This window comes from Dermacentor variabilis, chromosome 11, assembly GCF_050947875.1.
Source record: "Dermacentor variabilis isolate Ectoservices chromosome 11, ASM5094787v1, whole genome shotgun sequence".
NCBI lineage: Eukaryota > Metazoa > Arthropoda > Arachnida > Ixodida > Ixodidae > Dermacentor > Dermacentor variabilis.
The window spans coordinates 122,563,919-122,585,805 of record NC_134578.1 but is presented as its reverse complement, the minus strand read 5'-3'; the positions used below and the strand labels follow the sequence as shown (position 1 = coordinate 122,585,805).

Sequence of the window (21,887 nt, the reverse complement as noted above, 5' to 3'; positions counted from 1 at the left end):
AGCGTTTTCCAATATACGCTCGAGATGCAGTAGCACACAACACCTTACAGTAAGGGTAGCTGTCGTTCATCGCTGCGATATATTTTTGTGAGGGTGAGACCACTACTTCAGCGGTGACAGCTGTGGTAAAGGCGCGGGCCTCCACACAACATAACAGTATTTCGAGAAAACTCGGAGCGCTCATGCCAGATGCGCCTTGAAGGAAAATGCAACAAAGCCGTGTTATATGAATTCGAAGCTCGTATTAAGTAGTTGCTTAGTTTTCTACATTAGTGCAATGTGTACAGTGTTTGATTTACCTTTCCGTAATACTTTTTCTCTACCACAATTATAGGCGGGCTTCTTTCGTGCAGAATTATGTTCAAACGACTCCGCACTGCACAATGTCTGTGCACATTATAGCGTCCTGGCTACAGATGAGTACACGTGACATCGCCATATACTCGTACACCAGTCTATGAAGTCGCCAAACGCATAGCTGAATAAAGGCGCGAGTGAGCGGTGTCCCACAGACGTGTTTTGCGGCTCATGTCGACGAGCATTCCTTCGCACTACTTCTTTCGCAATTTGGAATTCCCGTACAGACCTGCTGGGAAACGTGGAAAGGTAAAGTCTTACCTACGGTTACCAATTTTTTTTTTCTAGAATATTGTGGCAGACAAAAGCAACGTGATATATTTCAAGGTGGAACATGGCTAGCCAAGGTAAATGGGCGCTGGCGGCCAGGCCCGGTTTAGTCCTTTGCTGAGTAGGCATCGAGTGCCTACGTCACAAAAAGATTATATATATATACATAGACAGGGTGTCTCAGCTAATTTGTACCACTATTTAAAAAAAGATCCTATGCGTTCTTAAGCACCGAAATCGCGTGGATGTTGTTGGTGTTTATATGAACTTACAGTACCATATTTTTCGCTCGTCTTTTTTTGAGTAATTAGCTGAGATAAATTACTTAACTTTTTAAATATAGCTTGAAACGTGCAGGCGTCAATGGGAAAGTTGTGGAGCTCCACAAATATTGCCTAACCCAGGCGCTTCTAACGAGGTAGTCTTAGCGTGGCCGTTTTTATTCGGGAAAAACGAAAGCCCGTGGAGTTTAAAAAATACCAGGTGACAGCGCGTTCTGTGCTCCCGAATGCGCCACCATCACAGCGCTCTCAACCGTGCTTTCTAAAAAACATCGCTCGCTTCGCGCCTTTCGTGCTGCCCACGACAGAACTTTGCATTGTGCTTGGTTCCGAGAGAAACGCCAGTGGGTTCGGGCGGCAGTTGAGAAACTCGTGGCTGAGTGGTAGCGTCTCCGTCTCACATTCCGGAGACCCTGGTTCGATTCCCACCCAGCCCATCTTGCAAGTTTTTTATTTATCAAGTGCCTCCCGGGATTTATCGCTCACGGCCAACGCCGCCGACGACACCGGATTTTCTGCGACGCGAGCTCCTTAAAGCTATCGCGTCAATACAGCGCGGCTCCCGTTTCTGCGGCGATAATTGCACTCTCACGCTAGGAGAATGCATGCGGAGGAGAAATGACAAGCTCATGAGTTCGATGTTGCGAGCAACACCCCAACAAGCAAACACGCATTATAGCAAGCTTGATAACGTCGTGTGAATTACGCTGGTCCTCACAAAAGAACGAATGGTAAACTGACATGGATGTTATTTTTTAGCTTCCTGTCCATTCCTTGTCGGCAGAGAATTTGTAATTTCACATTACTTACGCGCCTTTGCCACGTCGTACGAAAGCTTCCCACATGTGGCTCTTGTCATGGATAACGGTTGTATAGATTTGTTCGCGGTGATGTCTGTCTAAAGAAAGTCTGCGAACAAGTCGCCCTCTGCCATAATGCAATATTGGCACCTTTCAAGCACGTCCGATATAGCCTTTTTGATGACGCAAGACGCTATCTCGCTGCAGGCCTCAGCAATCTCTGCCTTTAGCGCTTCTGGTGTAGTTGTAGGTTTGCAGTGCACTCGGTCTTTCACCTGTCCCCACAAGAATAAGCCAATAGGTGTCAATTCCAGTGACCTCGCCAGCCATGCCACTGGTCCATGCCGCCCGACCCACTGGCGCTTGAAGGCTTCGTCAAGCCAGGCTCGGGCAAGGCTGCGGCGGTGAGCTGGTGCACCGTCGTCCTGATAACAAGTTCGCTTTAAAAACGCTACAGGAAGATCAGAGCGAAAATCTTCGACTGGGCCTTCCAAGATGTTCAGTTACCGCTGAGCAGTGAGGATGTGGTCACAAAATATGGGGACAATTATTGTTCTGCCAAAAATACCGCACCACACACTCAACGACCACAGGTACTGGTGTCTGGTCTGCGCCACCCAATGCGGGTTCGTATTGCTCAAGTAGTGCGCATTATGAATGTTAACAATTTCTGGAGAAGGTTGGCTCACCCGTCCGGAGCACTTTGTCAACAAAATCCGGTATTTCGTCAGTGTTCACAAGGATCCAATTTGAGAAATCAAGCTGCCATTGAGTGTCTTTCACGCAGCTGTTGATGCAGTTGCAGATGATACGGATGCATTTTAGTCTTCCTAAGAACTGCTGAAACTGAAGACTTCGAAATGCCGACCTCACCCCTCCCATCACGCACGCTGGAATGACCGTTTGCAGTCATGAAAGCCACAATGTCTCCTTCAACCGCTTCACTGATTGTCCCCTTTCTGTGTCACGTCTTCTTGAAGCTACCTCTTTCTTTCAGCGTAAAGTAACTCCTCAGAATTGTGTTCGCGCTAGGTCTTCCCCAAGGTTGCCAATTTCGGTATACCTTGGCAGCTTCTTGTCGCCCCGTGGCGCTCCCAAGGCTAAGACCATGTTCGCCTTCTGCTCGCTTGAGTACAGCGTGCTTTAGGCACTGCAAACAAATTCTTCAAAACGGTTGCGCGGCACGAGAGTAATAGACAGTCGAGCTCACATGCATCTAGCCGTTGGCACAGCTTGGAAGAAAAGCGCCGTTGTAACAAATGATGCTCTCTCTCGCACAGGTTCCAGATGTATGATGCATGTTTTGCGTGTATTGTTTCTATTCCGCATCGACTTGAACGCTGTAAAGAAATGAGCTTCTCGTCATATCGAAATAAACGGCTGATAATGGCCTGTTCTGCGGCGACAGGCGCGAGCGGCTGCTGACGAAGCGCTTTTTCAGTGCGCCGTCGCCAGGCGCTGCCGGTAATCTCAGAGCCGAGCAAAGGTTGAGGCCCTTTCTCGGTAAGTGAACGGAAGGCACGGCGCTCGCAGTGTTTTACAAATCACTCATGAGGGCGCTGTCATCGCGGCGCATTCGGGCGCACAGAGCGCGCTGTCACGTGGTACTTTTTAAATGCCGCGGGCTTTCGTTTTTCCCGAATAAAAAGGGACACGCTAAGTCTATCTCGTTGGAAGCACCTGGGTTGAGCAATACTTGTGAAGCTCCACAACTTCCCGATTGACGTATAAACGTTTCAAGCTATATTTAGAGAGGTAAACTTATCTCGGCTAATTACTAAAAAAAGACCAGCAAAAACAAACGTTACCGTAAGTTTAGATAAACGCTAAAATCCATGCGACTTGTGTTCGGAAGAACGCATAGGGGTTTTCAAAATCTTCGTCAAAGTTAGCTGGGACACCCTGCATATATATTCAATTGTGCGTGAAATTATCCAGCAATAAGGCACTCATCTGTGAATCCAACAACGCACACTGCGTGATAACACTGGTCATATATCATCTAGGCGTAATGACGTTGCAGCAGCGCCAACGAGGCAACGCACCGAAAAATGGAACAGAGCTTCCGGCGTCACCGTCCGCGTTGCCCCGCGTTCACTCCGAACGCGCCCAGTGCCCGTATCTACAGCCAGCGTCTCTGATCGCGCTTCGGCAAGCGTAGATAGTGGAAGGAGGACTCCCTCGTCATGTGCCGCCGGAAGTCGCTGCCTCTTCTCCATAGAGCAACGTTCCTGATACAATAAGCTCCTGTTGTATATCTGTTTTTATTTGTGTTTACTTGTGTTTATGCAGTTGCATCTCGTAAACACATGCACGCGACATCTACAATATTGGTGACCACGGACTTTCGTGACATCGCAACAGTTTGCTGACAACGGTGAGAATGGAACCCACCGGCGACTCGAGACAAGCCTCCTACGACGCCACAGCGTACCAAGCAGTCTCCGCTGCTTCTCTCCGACTACCCACGTTCTGGCCAGCTGATCTCCCTCTGGCTAGCGCAAGTCAACAGCTAGTTCGTGACGGCCCGGATAACATCGCAGACTTCCAAATTTCACTACGTTGTGTCAGTGCTTCATCCGTAGATTGCCGGAGAAATCCGAGACCTCATTCTTACTCCGCCCGAGACAAACCCCTATGACATTTTGTCGGCTGAGCTGCTCAAGCCTACTTCATTGTCGGAGAGGTTCGAGCAGATACTCTCAGCTGAAGAACTAGGCGACCGCTAGCCTTCACAGCTTTTGCACCGTTTTCAGCACCTCCTCGGTGATAGGCTGCTTCTTTCGATCAAGGCCTACTCCGAGAACTTGAAGTGCCGGGCTTCCACCGTCCGCATGGTGCTCGCCACTATAGTTGCCTTATCTCTGGTAAATCTCGCGCAACTTGCCGACTCCCTAATGGACGTAGCCACGCCGACCATTTCTCTGCCGGCCACGTATTCTTCGTTTTCAACAATGCGTCTGGTCTCTGTTTCCTAGCGGACACGGCAGCCGAAGTTAGCGTCGTACCACCCTCGCCTGCATTTTCGAAGAATCGCCAATCTGCAGTTACGCTGCAACCCACAAAAAAGACCAACATCATGGCATACGGTGAGCGCGCCGTCACACTGAACCTTGGACTGCGGCGTCTTTTCCAAAGGGTTTTCCCCGTAGCGGATGCGGCTTACCCTATTCTTGGTGCTGAGTTTCTTCGTCGGTTTGACCTGCCTGTGGAGACGGCCCACAAGCGTCTTATCGATGCTTCGACACACCTAACGGTGCAAGTTATAGCGTCGTCTACAGCCGGCATCTGCACCGTTACGAACAAGCCGCCTTCATCGGTTTATGAGCAGTTATTCGACGAGTTTCTAGACTTGCTTCACCCGTCCCGTTTCTTGCGTCCTGTAAAGCACGATGTCACCTACCATTTTATCACCACAGGCCCATCTTTCCACAGTCGTTCACGACGCATTGCACCGGGTTGACTCGAGATTGCCAGTGATCATTCGACCATATGCTGGAGCTTGGTATTGTGCGACCATCATCAAGTCCTTGGGCATCCTTCTGAACATGCTGCCCAAGTAACCTCTGTGTGACTGGCGGCCCTGTATACCGCGCCTTGAACAAGGAAACTATTCCCGATGGCTACCCCTTGCCTAACATTTCTGATTTTACTGCACCACTATAATTTTACAAACCAGACGCGAATTTCTCAGTAAAAGTAGAACAGCAACACCATATGCAGTAGCTATGAGCAATCCTCGACCTGAGCTACCTTTTTCCTAACGCATTTCTCAAGCAACAATAATACCGAAGATATCCATGAGCGAAAATGAGGCTGTTAAAAAGCATTCGCCTGTAAATATTAGTGTAAATCACAGCGTGATTTAAGGCACTTACAAACGAGGCGAGGCGTAAACGTTAATATGTAGGAAAACTCAGCTATTCTGCATGAAGCAAGCAGCAACTGTTCATCATGTGCGAAGCCGCCCATAAAATCAATTGAAGAACATGAACTGCGTGATAGCTGGTGAGACGATTTAACGGGCCACATCAAATAAACAAAATTAGTCTTTGCAAGACTCAGCAATTCTGACACAGTACACGCTGCGCTCATGCAGTCCCTACTCTTACAAAAGTTTCCTTGCTTTGGGGCTTACCTTGGCCCACAGAAAACAATCCGCATCTGCCTTGCTTGCGTGTCCTTTCTATGAAGGTCTGCGTTCGCTGCTTTCCTGCTACGACTGCTATGTCACGCTGATAGTGCGCATGCCGCTCGTGGCCCAAAAATGTCTGATGTGCAGAGCTAAGTAAAAAAAAAAAAGATGCGGGAAAGCTAGGTGGCGATTATTGTTGTCGGACCGGATAAGCCCCCCGAGGGCGCAAGCTTTTCAATGTGTAGCTAGACCAGCGCCTTAAACAAGCAGAAACGGCAGAAGTGGCAGGCGGCGTTCAGAACCTAAGCGAAATGTATTTATCCTGTATCCTGGACTGCGGGCAAACTGAACCAAGAAAGTGGGTACGCTTAACCAGTTTTGCCGCTTACCCGTGTAAATATGATCGACTGCGACAAGCGCCGAGATCACAGAAGAAAGCCTCAGAACAAAAGGTTTCTCGCTGAACGGCAGCGATCCATTGCTAATGTTCCTCCTGCCCATGGCGCCTCGCGTCGATTGATTAAAGCCGTGCCTTTGGCAAGTTCTTCACATTCTATTTAAATATCAATGAGCCTTTACGTGCCGAAACCACGATCTGGTTAAGATGCATGTCGAACGGTACGACTCCTGATTAATTTTCACCATCTGTGGTTCTTTAACATGCATATAAATCAAGTACACGGACGCTTTTGTATTTCGCCCCATCGAAATGCGGCCGCCGTAGGCAGGATTTGATCCCGCGACCTCATGCTTAGCAACAAAACACCAAGCCACTAAGTAACCACGGCGGGTTTGGAACATGTTTGCGTACATTTCAGCCACCCGCTAGGCAACAATTGTTCTTCGACATGCCTTAAATCTCTGGCTAATACAGACATGCTATAGACAAAATTAAAACTCTGCTAAATATAGCTGATGTTATTATTGCACCATTTAATATATTTATCCATAAATGCATGCGATAATTAAGCAGAGAACGCGAAGACAGCGGAACGAACGCCTTGTTCTCTTCTATAAAAAGTTGCTCATCAAAAACTGAAAAAAAAAAATGTCACTGAGTGCCGTAGTGCGTCTCGCTGGACGCACTCGTAGTGGAGCCGCTGCAGGCTCCTACCGCCTTCAAATTTCATTGCACGTGATTTATTTTTCCAACATGTTTACATGTCAGTCTGTTTCTAAGCTTGTTATGAACATTTTAAAACGGGAAAATTAAAGAGGGAAAATTTAAGAATTTTAAAAGGCACCAATTTAAAGAGGGAAAATGAATCATCCACCCAATCGTAGAAATTGCTACAAAGGAAACCTATATGGGTTCCTAGAAAGAACAGCCTCGTAGTTGAAAAGTTTGTTCTGGTCTGGGACTTGAACCCGCGAACACCACCTTTCCGGGGCAGCCGCTCTACCATCTGAGCTACGATTGGGTGGATGTCTCATTTTGTCTTAATTACTTCTGTCCAGCTTGCGCGTATCCCCAAAACCATTACGTCAAGGACCAATTTAGTTCACAGCTGGCACTTGATGAAGGTGTCTGCCGTAACCTATGAGCTATTGGCGTGAGTGGTTGACTGCCAGTCACGCCTATAGGCTTGCCACCAGCATGAAAGTTCCGCATGCTTCGTGTCGTTCCAAACGCCAGTTCAGGACTTAAACACAGACGGAATCCTCTATTCCGCTAGGTTTGAAGGATACACCAGGGTTTTAAAACGAAACTGAAAGCATAGAATGAAGAAACTCAAAAAATTGTGCTGCCGCTTTCTTGTCATCGTTTCTAGAGTCGTGTGACGTTAAACAGAGAATGAGAATTACTCTCTCTAGATTTTTTTTTTGCTTTCTATGCATTGCAAATTTCGAAAAAAGGTCATTATTTAATTTTTACAGTTAGTTTCCCAGCGCTTACACCTCTAGACGGGACTAGTTTCTAACGGGGAAAGCAAGCATCTCATAGCCTCTAGGCGAAGAAGCAAAACAAGTACCGTGTTGGAGTCACCAGGAAAGTGCATTTCAAGGAATAAACAATGAAAGCTCTTCGTACGCTACAAAACGTGGTTCGGTGGCTTCGGACGCAGGAGGCAACACTGCTGCCTGCGGCATGGAGCACTTTTTGTCGGGAGAAGTTAACTCCTGCAAGCGTTATGCAAAACTAGACTCATTGTTTGGCACAACAGACAAAACACGAATTAGAGAAAAAGAGAAAAAACCGAAACGCTGACTTTTAACAACGTTTGTTGTGGAAACAAAACGTGCTCACATAGAAATTTCGTCAAAGCATTTTCGCCAAAAATAAAGAAAGAAAACCTTAATGCAAGACAGACACGAGTAAGTACGTTACGTTCAGAACGCTTCACATGTGCAACAGCGCTACGTACTTGCAAGCCAATCTAAGAAGGTCTAATTTTTTTTCTGTGATTCCAACCGACCGAATGTTTATGTTGCCGTCTTTTCGTCTATTTATCCTTGCCGCCTCGATGTTACCGTGTACGCGTTTCTGAGAATGTCGGCTTAGAATAGCACGACTGTTGAATTCTGACGCGCAGCCACGGTCGATACAGTGGCTGAGGTGCAGTGGCTTAGGAATTGTGCGCCGAATATTGTCGTTCTTTCAAAATCAGTGGTCAACGCAGTGGGCACACACTAAAGTTTATAATATCCATACGAGCGCCCAGAGGGCGTTTCGTTGGCCCCTGGATGCGACATTCACGTTTAAGTGGTGAAATGGAATCATTAGCGGGGAGAAATGAAGGGTACATTTTCTATTTTACCTTTCATGCCAAGTAAACATGATGACAGCCGCGACAGTTGACGGGAACACGGCTTCCAATAAACTTCAATAACTATCATTATAAAAGCCCTGTGTGAGATATTTCGGCACGCAACATGTAAGAATGATTGCACCGTTTGCAACTACGACTTCACATTACATGCCCAGCCCAACTGCTATGAGCTCAATCCAAATCAAACAGAAAGCTTAGCCATAAAAATAAGCAATGAAAATTTTGAGAACGAGCCCTGCTATTCGCCAGGCGTTGTTCGTTGCGGACAAGTACAAGTTATTCTTACATCATAGCGTGCTGGGCAAAGGCCACTGAACACACTACTTTTTTGGATACAGAAGTTCCCTTCACTTAGCACAAGGCCGCGAGATCGAATCCAGGTCACGGCGGCTGCATTTGGATAGGAGCGAAATGCAAAAACACCCGTGCACTTGTATTTCGGATCACGTCAAAAAAAAAAAAAAGAAATAAAAACCAGGTTGTACAAATTTCCGGAGTGCCCCATTACGGCATGCCTCAGAATCACATTCTCCACATGCTGGTTTCAGTTGGAAAGACAGTGGTTCAATATTACGTTCTAAAGAAATGTCTACACGAGAGACGACGACTTTAGATCACGTGCACAATGTACAAAAGTAGTTTGTCACGGAGAATAGGATAACGTAAGTATTTGATGCTGAACGAAAGAGTAGAGAAACGAATTGCAGAGCCTTGATATGATAATTTTACTATAATTGTTTAAAGTCTCAGGCGAAAACTGTCATCGGTACTTTACATTTACATATTTCCTTACAGGAACATCACTAAAGATCTATTATAGATAATTTTTGGAGACATTACAAGTAGCGAGCGCGCTCGTAGGATTGCGAACTATAGCTGCAGGAAATAAACTAGAGCACTGTTCCTTGGCGAAGTCAGTGAGTCAAGTAAAGCGGTGAAGTGGAAAATTGTGGCAGAATTCAATAGCGGCTGATTTTCCCTTTCAAGCTCAGTAATGTATTCGCTCTTAAACAGACATCACAATTCATCATGTACATTGGAATTAATATATTAGCAATAAGCAGAATAGAGCCACTTTCAGCTGCTTGCAAAGGTCACGCGCGCAAGATAACCGCTGTTGCGATGCCGTTTCTGGAACCTCGACCGACGTTACTATTGGGTAGCGTGGCATTGTTGGCGGGCTGCAGGCGTCTGGTACACCATGGCGACCAGGCCAGGACGAGGCGATTTCTAGTCCGAAACTAGCACTGTTCATTCAAAGGTTGGTGGAGGATAAGAAGAAGAGAACGAATGAATTAAACAAGTACACTGCGGGACCTTTTAAATAGGCCTACTAAAATTGTAGGCGGGCTCTTGATCGCGTCAAGGTCCCGTGACATGCACTGAGTCCCAGTCGGTGCTTCGCGGCAGCTCTCCTCCTCCTGGGCGACGTTGGTTCGCGGAAAGGTTCTCCCCTTGAGTCGAACAGTTCGCTGAAAGGGTTTTCACGCACGCGCACAAAGGGGCCTAAGAACACTGCGGGGCGCCCGCCAGACCAGCAACCACTCGAGACAACCACAGCAAATTAAAAATCCATCCTGCGTTTCGATAAGGCATGGTGGTTGAGCATCCTTTTCGCCCGGGGTGTTACACGCCAAGTGTAACAGTAGCAACTATTCGAGACAACCATATCAAATTAGGAATCTACCCTCCGTTTCGATGAGACATAGTCGTTGAGCATCTTTTTTGCCAAGGGTGTTACACGCCAACCGTAACACCGCCAATCTCACTGACAAAAAGAAATATAGATTTGTTAGTGCGCTTGCGTAGATAACGCATATAGACGTGACCTACTGGATCCCGTCTTTTGTAATTAAGTGTTCTTCCTCAATATTTATTGAAGGAACGTTGTAGTCTAAGCCTGCTTCCAATAGGCAAACACAAAGGCACTCGTGTTGCGTGTTCCTATCCTCGTCCGTGTTGTTTCTGGGCTGTTGAACAATCTCATGACTTGAAGGCGTGTTTTGTGACACTTAATTTCACGCCTAGGGTTTATAACATAAATTACTACAGGAAACTCTGGTGGTGCGTCAGGCGGGAAGTGGAGGAATGGATGAGCACTAATTTGCCTAAAGCTCGCGTATATTGCGCACAGAACGGCTTTGCGAGTTTGCCGTTTTCCGATATAATATGACGTTATAAATTTGCAATGATTGCGCATAGGCACAGATAATAATTGCTTTGCTGTGTTCAGAAAGCATTGACTACTCAGATAGTGAAAAACAGTACCCTCATTATATGAAGCCAGAATGACGTCTAAAGCTGCAAGCATTACCATTGAGCAGGTCCTTTTACTGACTGTCATACTCCTGGCAGTTGAATTTTGAGCGCCATATAGTTGTTTTATATGAAACGCTATAGTTTCACCAAATCGTTGCCCTTTTTCTTCGACAAGTGACTGACGTGGCGTATGAGATTGTGTCCGCCAGTCCCATTGCACCTTTCGTTCCGTTGCCCGTCGACGTCGTCTACGTTCCGAGACAAGCATTAGCGCCTTTCCCCTGCTGTGTATCCTTAGTGGCGTTGGGCCAGCCTTTCTGTCACTGGCGGTCCTGTTACGTGCTACTCATAGACGGTGATGTTGACCTTTGCATTTAGTGGGATGTCATAAGCATTCACTGATGATGTGATGACGACGACGTGCCTCGCTTGATGTTAGGTGGCTTCCATGTTGACCAGTCCTTGCTACCCTTGTAACTACACAATGTAAATAGCTCCCCTGCTGTGCTTTCATGTAACGGCACGATGCTGCGTGGGGCAGCCTGTAACCGCCCACGTCTGCCTCTTCTCCGTCAGGTGACAGATATGATACCGTTACTCGGCGCTATCGGCGTCCGTCACGTGTTCACAGAGGACGCCGAGCTGTGGGGATCAACGACAGGCGAGAAGCGGGTGACGCTGATGCAGCATGCAGCCGCTTTCGAGACGGCCCAGACGGGAGGCCGGCCCCTGCCACGCACCAAACCAAACTTGGGTCCCCTGCGCGGACTGGTGCGCGGCTTCCGCACCTTGGTGAAGGTTCCGCGCCAGCGCGCACAGTTCACCGTCGACCGGCCCTTCGCGTTCTTTGTAATGTGCGCCCGCCCGCACGCACTCATGCTGCTGGGTTCCGTGCGTCGCATCTCCTCATGACGTCACGAGGAATTGAACTGCCCTTTTGCTCGCAGCCTGGTTGTTATGGACACATCAATTCGCTCGTTTATGCTGAAAGTAATTACGCATGGCGAACTTTCCAGGTAAAATAGAGGCTTCGCCTTGATGCTACTCAAACGTGATGCTTCATGTGTGACTCTACTATATTTCTCCACAGTTCAATGCACGCAAAAAGTAAGCCCGCCATTGAAACCCGAGCTGCACTCTGACAGAGTGTTAAAACAACATTGCAGCCATTACAAAATGGGTGCAAGCCAACGCACATTACATTTGCTGCAGCGCAGCCACGACGATATCGACATGGAGGGCACGTTGGCCGATACACAGCACCTTTAACATGATCTGACTGGTATACAGCCCGATAGTAAATTTCACTGCATCCGAAAAAAAGCATAAGAACAATGATTTGATTACACCAAGTTTGTTGTATGCTGCATTCCCCTCACATGTGCAGGAAAACTGCATTGGTCAAAGCAGTAAACGCATAAATGATAGGTTGCCGCATTAAAATAACTAAGGGAAGGGCGTGGCGTCTGGTGGTTTCCATCCCCCATAAACTTCCCGAGATACAACTACTTTAATTGAGTAGTTATAAGCAGAAGCCGGAGCGAAGTGACGGGCTTGTTTCAGGAAGCTATATGAATAGCACCATTTCATAACGCACGCGTTAGCAAACACTCGACAATATCATCAGAGACCTCCAGTAGCTTCACACGTCATAAACAAAATAAATTGTAGCAATCAGCGTTGCCTGAAAGATCTCTGATAGAGATGTGTCTAAAGCGAAGATTTCTTCACGAAGCCTCCCGGACTATCCTTACCACTGTTGCAGCCTGGATGTGTCTTGTTGCTGTTGTGTTACCCAATACCTCACACGCAGAACAGGCGAGCACCTTTACTGCCCTCATAGGTGCCCAAGCTGCTGGCTTTATTTTCTACAGAGTACACGGTGATAAAACAAATGGCGCCTAAATATTTTATCACACCGAATACACGTCATCAAGAACACAATTCCATTATTAAGGCAAACGTTCCTAGCATTCCTATGCTTGCTTTCTAAACCATTAGGTCATAATCATAATTTACTCTGTGGCGTATCAACTATCTTTTTGACGGATGGGTTAACACGTCTCCTTTCTCTCGCTCTATATATATATATATATATATATATATATATATATATATATATATATATATACAGAGTTTTCAATGACGAAGAATAAGCACTGACCATAATGCTGGAAGCAAAATGTGCTCAAAGGTGGCACACATTTGTCCCGTCCTTTTGCATGATAATAAAGCAAGTAGTGTGGATCGCCCCCACTATATATATATAAATAAATAAATAAATATATATATATATATATATATATATATATATATATATATATAGTAGGCAACGAGGGATTCTTCAGGCTACCTTTCAAACGTAAAGAACTTGAGTGGTGCTACAAGGCAGAACAAATACTTGTTGTGTTTACCTTGTAGCACCACTCAAGTTCTGTACATATATATATATATATATATATATGTATATATATATATATATATATATATATATATATATATATATATACATATATATATAGATATATATATAATCCTAGAGGCTTACGAAAAGGGTTCTACTTAAATTGAGGACGACGCAACGAGCTATGCAAAAAAGAATTATAAGTGTAACGTTAAGGCATAAGAAAAGAGCAGATTGGGTGCGGGAACAAACGCGAGTTAATGGCATCTTAGTTGAAATCAAGAAAAAGAAAGGGGGGGGGGCGGGCATGGGCAGGGCATGGAATGAGGAGGGACGATAACCGATGGTCATTAAGGGTTACCGACTGGATTCCAAGGGAAGGGAAGCGTAGCAGGGGGCGGCAGAAAGTTAGGTGGGCGGATGAGATTAAGAAATTTATAGGGACAACATGGCCACAATTAGTACATGACCGGGAACCGGGGTAGTTGGAGAAGTATGGAAGAGACCTTCGCCCTGCAGTCGGCGTAACCAGGCTTGATATATATATATATATATATATGTATATATATATATGTATATATATATATGTATATATATATATATATATATATATATATATACTGGACGATCCACACTACTCGTTTTAAAATCCCGTAGAAGGAACGGCCAAATGTGTGATACCTTCGAGTACATTCATATATATATATAGCGTTGCCGTCTATCCATTGCATTACACGGCCTGAAAATAAGTTGCTGAGTTATGTATGTCAGTGGCATCTCATGAATCCTACGTGATAATAATTTCCAGAGAGTGTTGCCAAACTTTTATGAAACTTCTCGCTGATCGATGCATCCATTCCTGTGGCAACATGTATCCGATATGTTTATAACCATTAGTACGGTTACAGTATACATAAACGAGATCTCAGAATTATACTTTCGAAATAAAACAAACCGAGCAGACATCTGTTTCAGACTTCGCACGTTAGACCTTTCAACTCTGTCTACTTACTGCAAGTAGCTCCTTTATTTTGTAATATAACAGTTTAATTACCCTATATCAAATACTGTCTTCGGAACACTGAAAAGCAATACAAAGGCCGCAACAGCTAATAGATTTGCCTTATTTGTATGCTGAAGTACACGAGCGGAACTGCAAATTGAATTTTGTGGCGCTCTCGCATGGAATGAATTTCTGAATAACGTAAAGTTCAGTAATTATTCAAAACAATCATTTGGGCGTTATTTATGGGAACTCTAAAAAGTATGTAGTTTATTACCAAATATAAAATTAGAATGTTAGCTAATTTAGTGTACATATGGAATACTTAAGTCATGGTGCGAAGCACTAGTGGTGGTCTTTTTTTTATGTTAACGGTGTGTACAAATATTAGACGCGGATTTGATGTTCATTCCTGAACTGGCCCTGTTTTGTACCTCTATTATACCGTGACACTACTGCTAGCCTTATCAATACAGGTAGACGCTTGCGCATTCTGATATTTCACACACAATGAATATCAAACTAGAAAGAAATCAGACAACAAATTTGTTAATACTCTCTGAAAGACTACCATGTGAATTTGGAAAAACATGGGTATTTTGGAACATTAAAATGTAAATTTCCGTGATGTAAAGGATTTACATAATTGTTTCATGTTTTTCTAGTGTCCGCGTAGGTTCCGGATAAACAGATAATTTGAGAGCAGGGCATACAAAACTTTTACTATACCAATTTATTAAAATACCGTATAATGACAGATTAAATTTTGCGTTTCCCTTCAAACTTTAAGATTACAAATAAAACACGATAAAAATACGCAGATAACCTAGTTTTTCCATCCACAAAAAGGCAATTGATCTACAGTAACCCTCCATTTTTTCAGGTTCCCGAGGTTCATGATAGCGGAACCAAATCCTGCGGAACGCGATTGGCCTCTTGTGGAGATAACAAATTCCCCAGCCATATACAGGCTAAGTACAATGCTTCCGCCCTTGATCTACTTTAAAGCCATCGTAAAGTGTTAATTAGTCCGAAAGCCATGAAAAACGGAAGCCATTTGTTGAGATTCGCGTGAGCAGCCTCAGCTGCTCCGATATCTCAGCCTCTAGATACAGTACAGTAGATTTGTGTTTTCCACCTCTGTTCTAAATCTGTACATAAAGTATTTTCCTATTCGTTCTGGTAAATTAACTGCTACGCTTGAGAAAGTTCACAGACAAAACGCTTTTAGTAAACCACAGAACCCGCAAAATTTTAATATTTTCAAGTTGGTTTTGTAAAGAATTAATTTTAAAAAACTTGAGTTTCGTGAGAAGAATGTGACGTCTCACATTGCCACTGCGTTGTGCAGCACAATCACAATTTGAATATTATGAATGTGAAGGCGAAGGTTGCTTCAGCATGGTCACGGATCCTATGCGTCGTAGAACGAGTTTCAGCCACTTACATCTAACTTTTCAGTAACAAGTTACGTTCCAGAAGGCCACTTTAGAAGCAATTCACCTACCTCCAAAGTCGCTAAAATGTTGCCACGCCTTCCTTCAAGTCACTATGAAGTCGTGTATCGCTCAATAGGCAAGGAAGTCGCGAACTCTAAAGTCACAAAATTGCGCAAATGCAAGACTGATTACAGACCGGCAAATTACCAAAAAACAACACTGATTTCACGTTTATAGATATGGTTAGTAGGTTAGACGGCCCCATTAAACAAAGGATGAAGCAAGCGGCGGAAGGTGAGATTTGTTCAGTACCAAACAATGACAGCCGCTTAGCTCCGACTGACAATCCTAGCTGCCCAAGCAGAGGATGCGCATGAAACTACGTAATGAAGAAAATATATTTACGATGGACCCTTTTGTGAAAGAAATAGTTGCCTCAATTGTTTCGAGGCATCAGCCTATGCGAAGGCGACAGTGCCCACTTTGAACAATAGGGGAGGGGCACACGGCCTACTTTGCCTTCCCCGCACTTCTGCCAGTAGGCACACGCCTGTCCCCCACCCCACCTTCACCGGTAGATACACCTATGCACAAACTTCTACCCTGGAAACGCCAACTAACTCTCTCACATGATGGAGCGTTGTGTTGAGTTGCTGATGATGATTATTTCCGTAAAATAGCGCATACCCACAAAGGGGAATCAGCTAAAAAGCGAATCGATCATTGAAAATAATTAGGAACTGCATTTTTCAAGACAAAAAATAAGAAATGACGTCTCCACTGGCTCGGGTGCGCGACAGCTGCTGCGCGCGCGTGCTCCTATACACCTTACACCGGAGATGCAGGAATGAAATGGCCAAATTTATTGTAATTTCTCAACCGTTTCACAAAATGTTCGCTTCTCATAGATGACAAAATGCGCGTTAAATCTGCAGATTTTTTTTTATTTGTGTGTGTGACGGCGGGGCGCTTCATTCTGCTCTCCTCGCAATGTACACGCTCCCTGTGGCGTTTTGGGTAGAATTGCGGCTGTAACACTGCAAACAAATCTGCTGCACGAATTTGGCGCATTGCATTAATATCATGTTGCTTTTTTATTTTATTTATTTATTTTTATTGTACCTTCAGGGCCAATGGCATTCCAGAGGGCAGTGGGGAATTAGTTAAACATAAATTATGCAAAACAGCATGAGCAAGGAACCAAAATATACTAGTATAATTATACAATATTAGCGCATAACAAACCAGAGCACATAAATATTATTTATAATAATTCAAACTACATAATTCAACGTACATAAATTACATAAACCATTGTGCATAAGGGACGTTAATGAACAGAGTGCACAATTCACAGTGAGCGGAGCACTCAAACAATAGTTAGGAACACACGTAAAACAGTAGTACTCAAAACAATATGTCGTGTAAGGTTTCTTTAAAGCGGTTTATACTTCTTACGGAGGCAATAGTAACGGGAAGCTCATTCCACTTGTCAGCTGTCTGCGGAAGAAATGAGTGTAAGAAGGAGGAGCATCTACAAGATGGAATACCAACTGTGTTGGTGATAAAGCCGATATGGTATGCAATGTGGTGCCGGAAGAAGCCCTTTGGTACTACTGGATGATGACGTATTTTATAAAAGAGAGAGAGCCCAAAATGTTTACGCCGCGATGCTAGGGGTGCTAACCGTAGGTTAGACTTCATTGTGGTGATGAATGCCGTCCTGTTATAGCGGGAGATGTGAATCGTGTTGAATTGTTCTGCACAATTCTGAATGAATAAATGAAATTATTTTGGTTAAGGTCCTCAACTGAGGCGGCGTATTCGAGTTTAGGCCCCATAAGTGTTTCACAGAGCATCAGTCTGAGGGACTGTGGCACACGTGAAAAGTTGCGTCGGAAATAACCTAACGATCTATTAGCCCTGCTTATTACATGTGCAATTTGTGTTCCTGGTCAGGTCAGATGAAATGGGAACACAGGTATTTATTGTATGAAACACAATATAATGCGATGTTATCAATGTAATAGCTTGGTGGATTGTTACTACAGTGTGGATACTCGCATGGAGTTACATTTACTTATGTTTATTTCCATGCGCCATGTTTTGCACCACGGACTGATAGCATCAAGATAACATTGAAGAGTGCCTGTGCCGCTACGAGTTACTAAATTAATACGCCATTGTCAGCAAAGAGATGAATGCGAGATCTAATACAAGAAGGCAAGTCTATAATATCAATTAGAAATAGTAGCGGTCCCAGGACAGAGCCTTGCGGCACGGCCGAAGAGGCCAGATTATAGGGAGAGTAAACGCTGTTAGCCGAATCGAATTGAGAACGATTCGACAAGACACACTCAAGCCAAGTAAGTAACTGGGGAGCATGGGGAACGCTGAGTTAAGCTTAGGCAATCTATAGATTAGTAGATTATGACATGCCTTCCCAACGCTTTCGAAATATCCGGACCATTACAATAAACAAGCGAAGAACGCTAAATAATGGCATGCAGCTGATGTGTAAACGATATTAGCTGTGTTTCGCATGAATAAGTTTTGCGAAAGCCATGTTCCGAGTACGTGGAGAAGAAAGTTAGCAAGATTAGAAAATAAGATACGGAGTTTGCATAGCAACTAGCGAGCGAAATGAGACAATAGTTAAGTGGATAGTGCCTACTACATGTTTTATAAAGTGGAACCACCTTTCCTATCTTCCATTACGCCGGGGTAGAACCCGTGTCAAGTGACTGTTGAAAGATTTTGAATAGTGTAATCGAACTATACTCTCTCGTGCTTTTCAAAAACTTCGGACTGACCGCGTCGCAACCGGTGGAAGAAAAAAAGTTACAAGGTATTAGATCTTCCACGCCACACGGGTCTAGTGTAATCGGACTCGGAATATTGGCAGTGTAAAAGCGGTGGCGAAACACTTGCCACTCATCAAAAGTTAGAAACAAAAACTTCGTTAAAGACAGATGCGCCCTGTTGCGAAGGTATACGGTCTGCCGCGTTATCCACAAGACGTATAGCGTTATCGTTTCTTGGATTTATAGACAGATTTAGAATAGCTTTTGTGGCCTTACGTACATTAAACGTAATCGCCTTTGCGGGGCGTTGCGGTGCGCGTCCTTCCAAGAATTTTTGTTTACCGTACGGGAACGTAAACGTAAGGAGAACGTTATAAAACAGGGCGCCGTCTGGCGCCTCATGCCAAGCGTACCCAAGCCAAGACAATCCGTTACGAACAATCCTGTTGTTGCTATGCCGGCGCGTCTCGTTATACATACGGGTGCCGGAGTCGCTAAACAATCTCAGAAATTGGACGTGCTATGCGCTCATAAGTAACGTTTCGGGTGTGTTTAGAGAAAGCGACAGCTCATGTTTAATAGTTACTGGCGATCAGCGAGAGTCAGAGCGCAACTACCAAGAGAATTCAGGCTGAAGCGGGAGCCATGGGTGCCGTCATGTCCCACAACGCTATTTCTTAGCGTACGTAATCATTCGAACGTTAAACTCGCCAAACAGCGTACGTTATCATAGCGCACGTAAGCCGAAGAAACCCAATAACGTTCAGAGCATGCGCAGTGATCACAACGCTATTTATTTACGAACATTATGCATTTAGGTTTGGTTGCAAACGCCTAACTAATATTGTCTTATGAGGCGCCAGGGCTCTTTAGCGCCGGTAGCGAGCATGGATGGGAGAGCGCTTTCGAAAAAGTGCTGCGCAATGGAGGGCATATGCAGTCCTTGTAACTACGCCTGCGTTGCAAAAAATTACATGATTACCTACCAGCAAGCCCGCGGAGTCACGCTCGTTAGTACACACACAAAGGAGGACAGAAAATACGCTGGAAGAAGAAGCAACACAACCCTCGCCAAAATCGGAAAAACAATTCGGCAGTGCCCATCTCGTGACGACTGTTAACGGTACTGCGTTTATCAGTGAATCAATACTGCGACATAACTTATTGCAACCGTCTAAACGGTTATGTCTGAGGCGTGTATTGCAGCGGGACTCCTCTTTTGGACTGTGTTAACAGTCGGCGTGTGTAGCGGTGCCGCCCCGAAGCTTGCACATGGCCTCCGAAATGGGTGGCGAGCCGTGTGTACGAACGCTGAGAAAGCCACCATGCGGCAGCCGGGCTCCTCTCTCACACTTTTCTATACTCGCTGCGCCCTCTAGTGTTGCTGCTGAGAAGTCAGCGCATGGCATCTGAGACGAGAGGTGTGGCGCGCGGGTGCCTGGGACCGCTAATTGCTCCCTCGCTTGGCGCACATGCAGTGGCACATACTCGGTGACGCAAGTTGGCAAGCGGTTCACTGAAGAGCGACATACTCGGCGCATTCATGGAGCAGCTCGATAAAGCGTTGGTGTAAAAAATGAGATTAATTAAAATGCGGGACACACCCAGAGGAGTTGCGGCCCAGCCTGCACGTCACCCGTGTTATGTATGCGTTTGACTGCGCGCAGCATCAGAGAAGTTTGAACAATCGTTCTTGTCATTTTAGAGCGCACACACCTAGTAGCACATACCCCGCTTTCATCCAGGAAGCTTACTGAACACCAGCACAGGCTGAGTGGCACATACCCAGGGCTCCAAGTCGGTGACAAAGACTTTCATTGAAGAGCGGTATCTACGCGAACTCGCATCTACAGTGACCCATGTCGGATTGCGTTTCGTTGAAGAGCAGCGCGTATGTACGCATCACCACAAACTCAGTGACCTAACCGTAGGTTTCGAGCCCTGTTACCTCATCAGGGCAGCCCGATGCGCTACCCATTCTCCCACGGACTACGCAGTGACCCAGGCAGGCGGGAAAACGGTTTGATACAAACATACATGCATAGAAAATCGTCCCTGGGAACGAGCGTGAAGTACCGTTAGAGTACTGACGCATTAAAAGAAAAAATGAAAACACGTATGACTTTTGCTCCTTCTACGGGCTCCTTCCTCGCATTAATGAAGGTACACAGTCATAGCTTACAGTGTAAAAAAAATTTGCCTTCAAAGAAAACCTGCTGCTAATTTGTGACTGAACACTCTTCCGTAAATTAAGAACTGTCATTTCTGTAGAACGGACAACTGTAAAAGAGAGACCGCAATACAAGATACGAGTGCTTCTGTATCTAGAAAACGGAAGACTCTGTATTCTGAATCTGTACTATAACCGTTAAAGTACGGTGCTTCTCGTATTCAGAAAACGGAACACACTGTATGCTGAATTTGTACTATAACCGTTAAAATACAGCTGCTTGCCGTATTCAGATAACGAAAGACTCGGTATGCTGAATCTGTACTATATCCGTTAAAGTACAGGTGCGTCCCTGTTGCAGAGCACATCCACTGTTCGGAGAATGTGCCATCAGGGGCAAAATTGCCCAGGACGTGGGAGAGTCGACCAAATTTTATTGGTGCACTATTTGCTGGGATCAGCCGTGCTAACATCTGCGTTCGGAATGTGCATACGTGACCCACTGTTTTCAGCGGTCTTGAACAGAAATGCAATTTGGTCAATGCTCGCACTTCCAGGGTACTCTTGTCCACGATAGTACATCTCCTTTAATGCAAATGTCATGAAGGCAGCTCATAGCTGAAGCAGCAGGTTACCATTGAGAAAATTGTCTTGCCAACACACTGACATGGCTGCAGAGATAAAACACTTTGCACTTTGCGATATGGATGCATTGCATAGCATATATACAAAGATGTGTAACATTCCAGTCCTCAAGTTCTTAGATAACAGAAGCAACTTTAATTTCTTCAATCACTCGTCTTGCACTTTTTCCTGGTGAAAGTTGTTCTTGACCCCAAACGCTTGCAAGGATAAACTTGCTTCTGTAAGGAGAAACAAATAGCACTCGTTAATATCCATACAAAAGAAAGCGCCAATAAAGTATAATCACAGAACACGAGAAAGCAGTAACTTCTGTGTTAGATAAAACATGTAAGTAGACCAACATTGTTGGAACAAGGGATGTTGCTGTAGCCAACATTTCGACATAGGTGCTTGTCATCAGGGTAGCAAATGTTTTCCTAGGCTGTGTTGTTTTGGATTGTGCATAGCTCACTGGCCCCTAGCCTCATTGGGGGAGAAGAAACTGGTGCATATAAAAGGTCAAGAGAAGCCAAAGTGTTAAAATGAAGGAAGGAAGGGTGTGCTTAGCAG

At 45.1% G+C, this 21,887-nt stretch overlaps 1 protein-coding gene across 2 annotated transcripts in view; it reads left to right on the top strand.

The window, feature by feature from the left end:
* The window catches only part of LOC142563609 (serpin B3-like), a 36,469-nt gene extending 24,554 nt beyond the window's left edge, over window positions 1-11,915 (top strand). Inside the window, exon 4 of one of the 2 annotated variants that reach the window (XM_075674185.1) lies at window positions 11,450-11,915. In XM_075674185.1, the coding sequence (XP_075530300.1) occupies window positions 11,450-11,785 (336 nt within the window). In that variant the 3' untranslated portion in view covers window positions 11,786-11,915. The remainder of the gene's footprint in view (window positions 1-11,449) is intronic. The other variant, XM_075674186.1, reaches the window with a different exon arrangement.
* The last annotated feature ends 9,972 nt before the right edge of the window (window positions 11,916-21,887 follow it).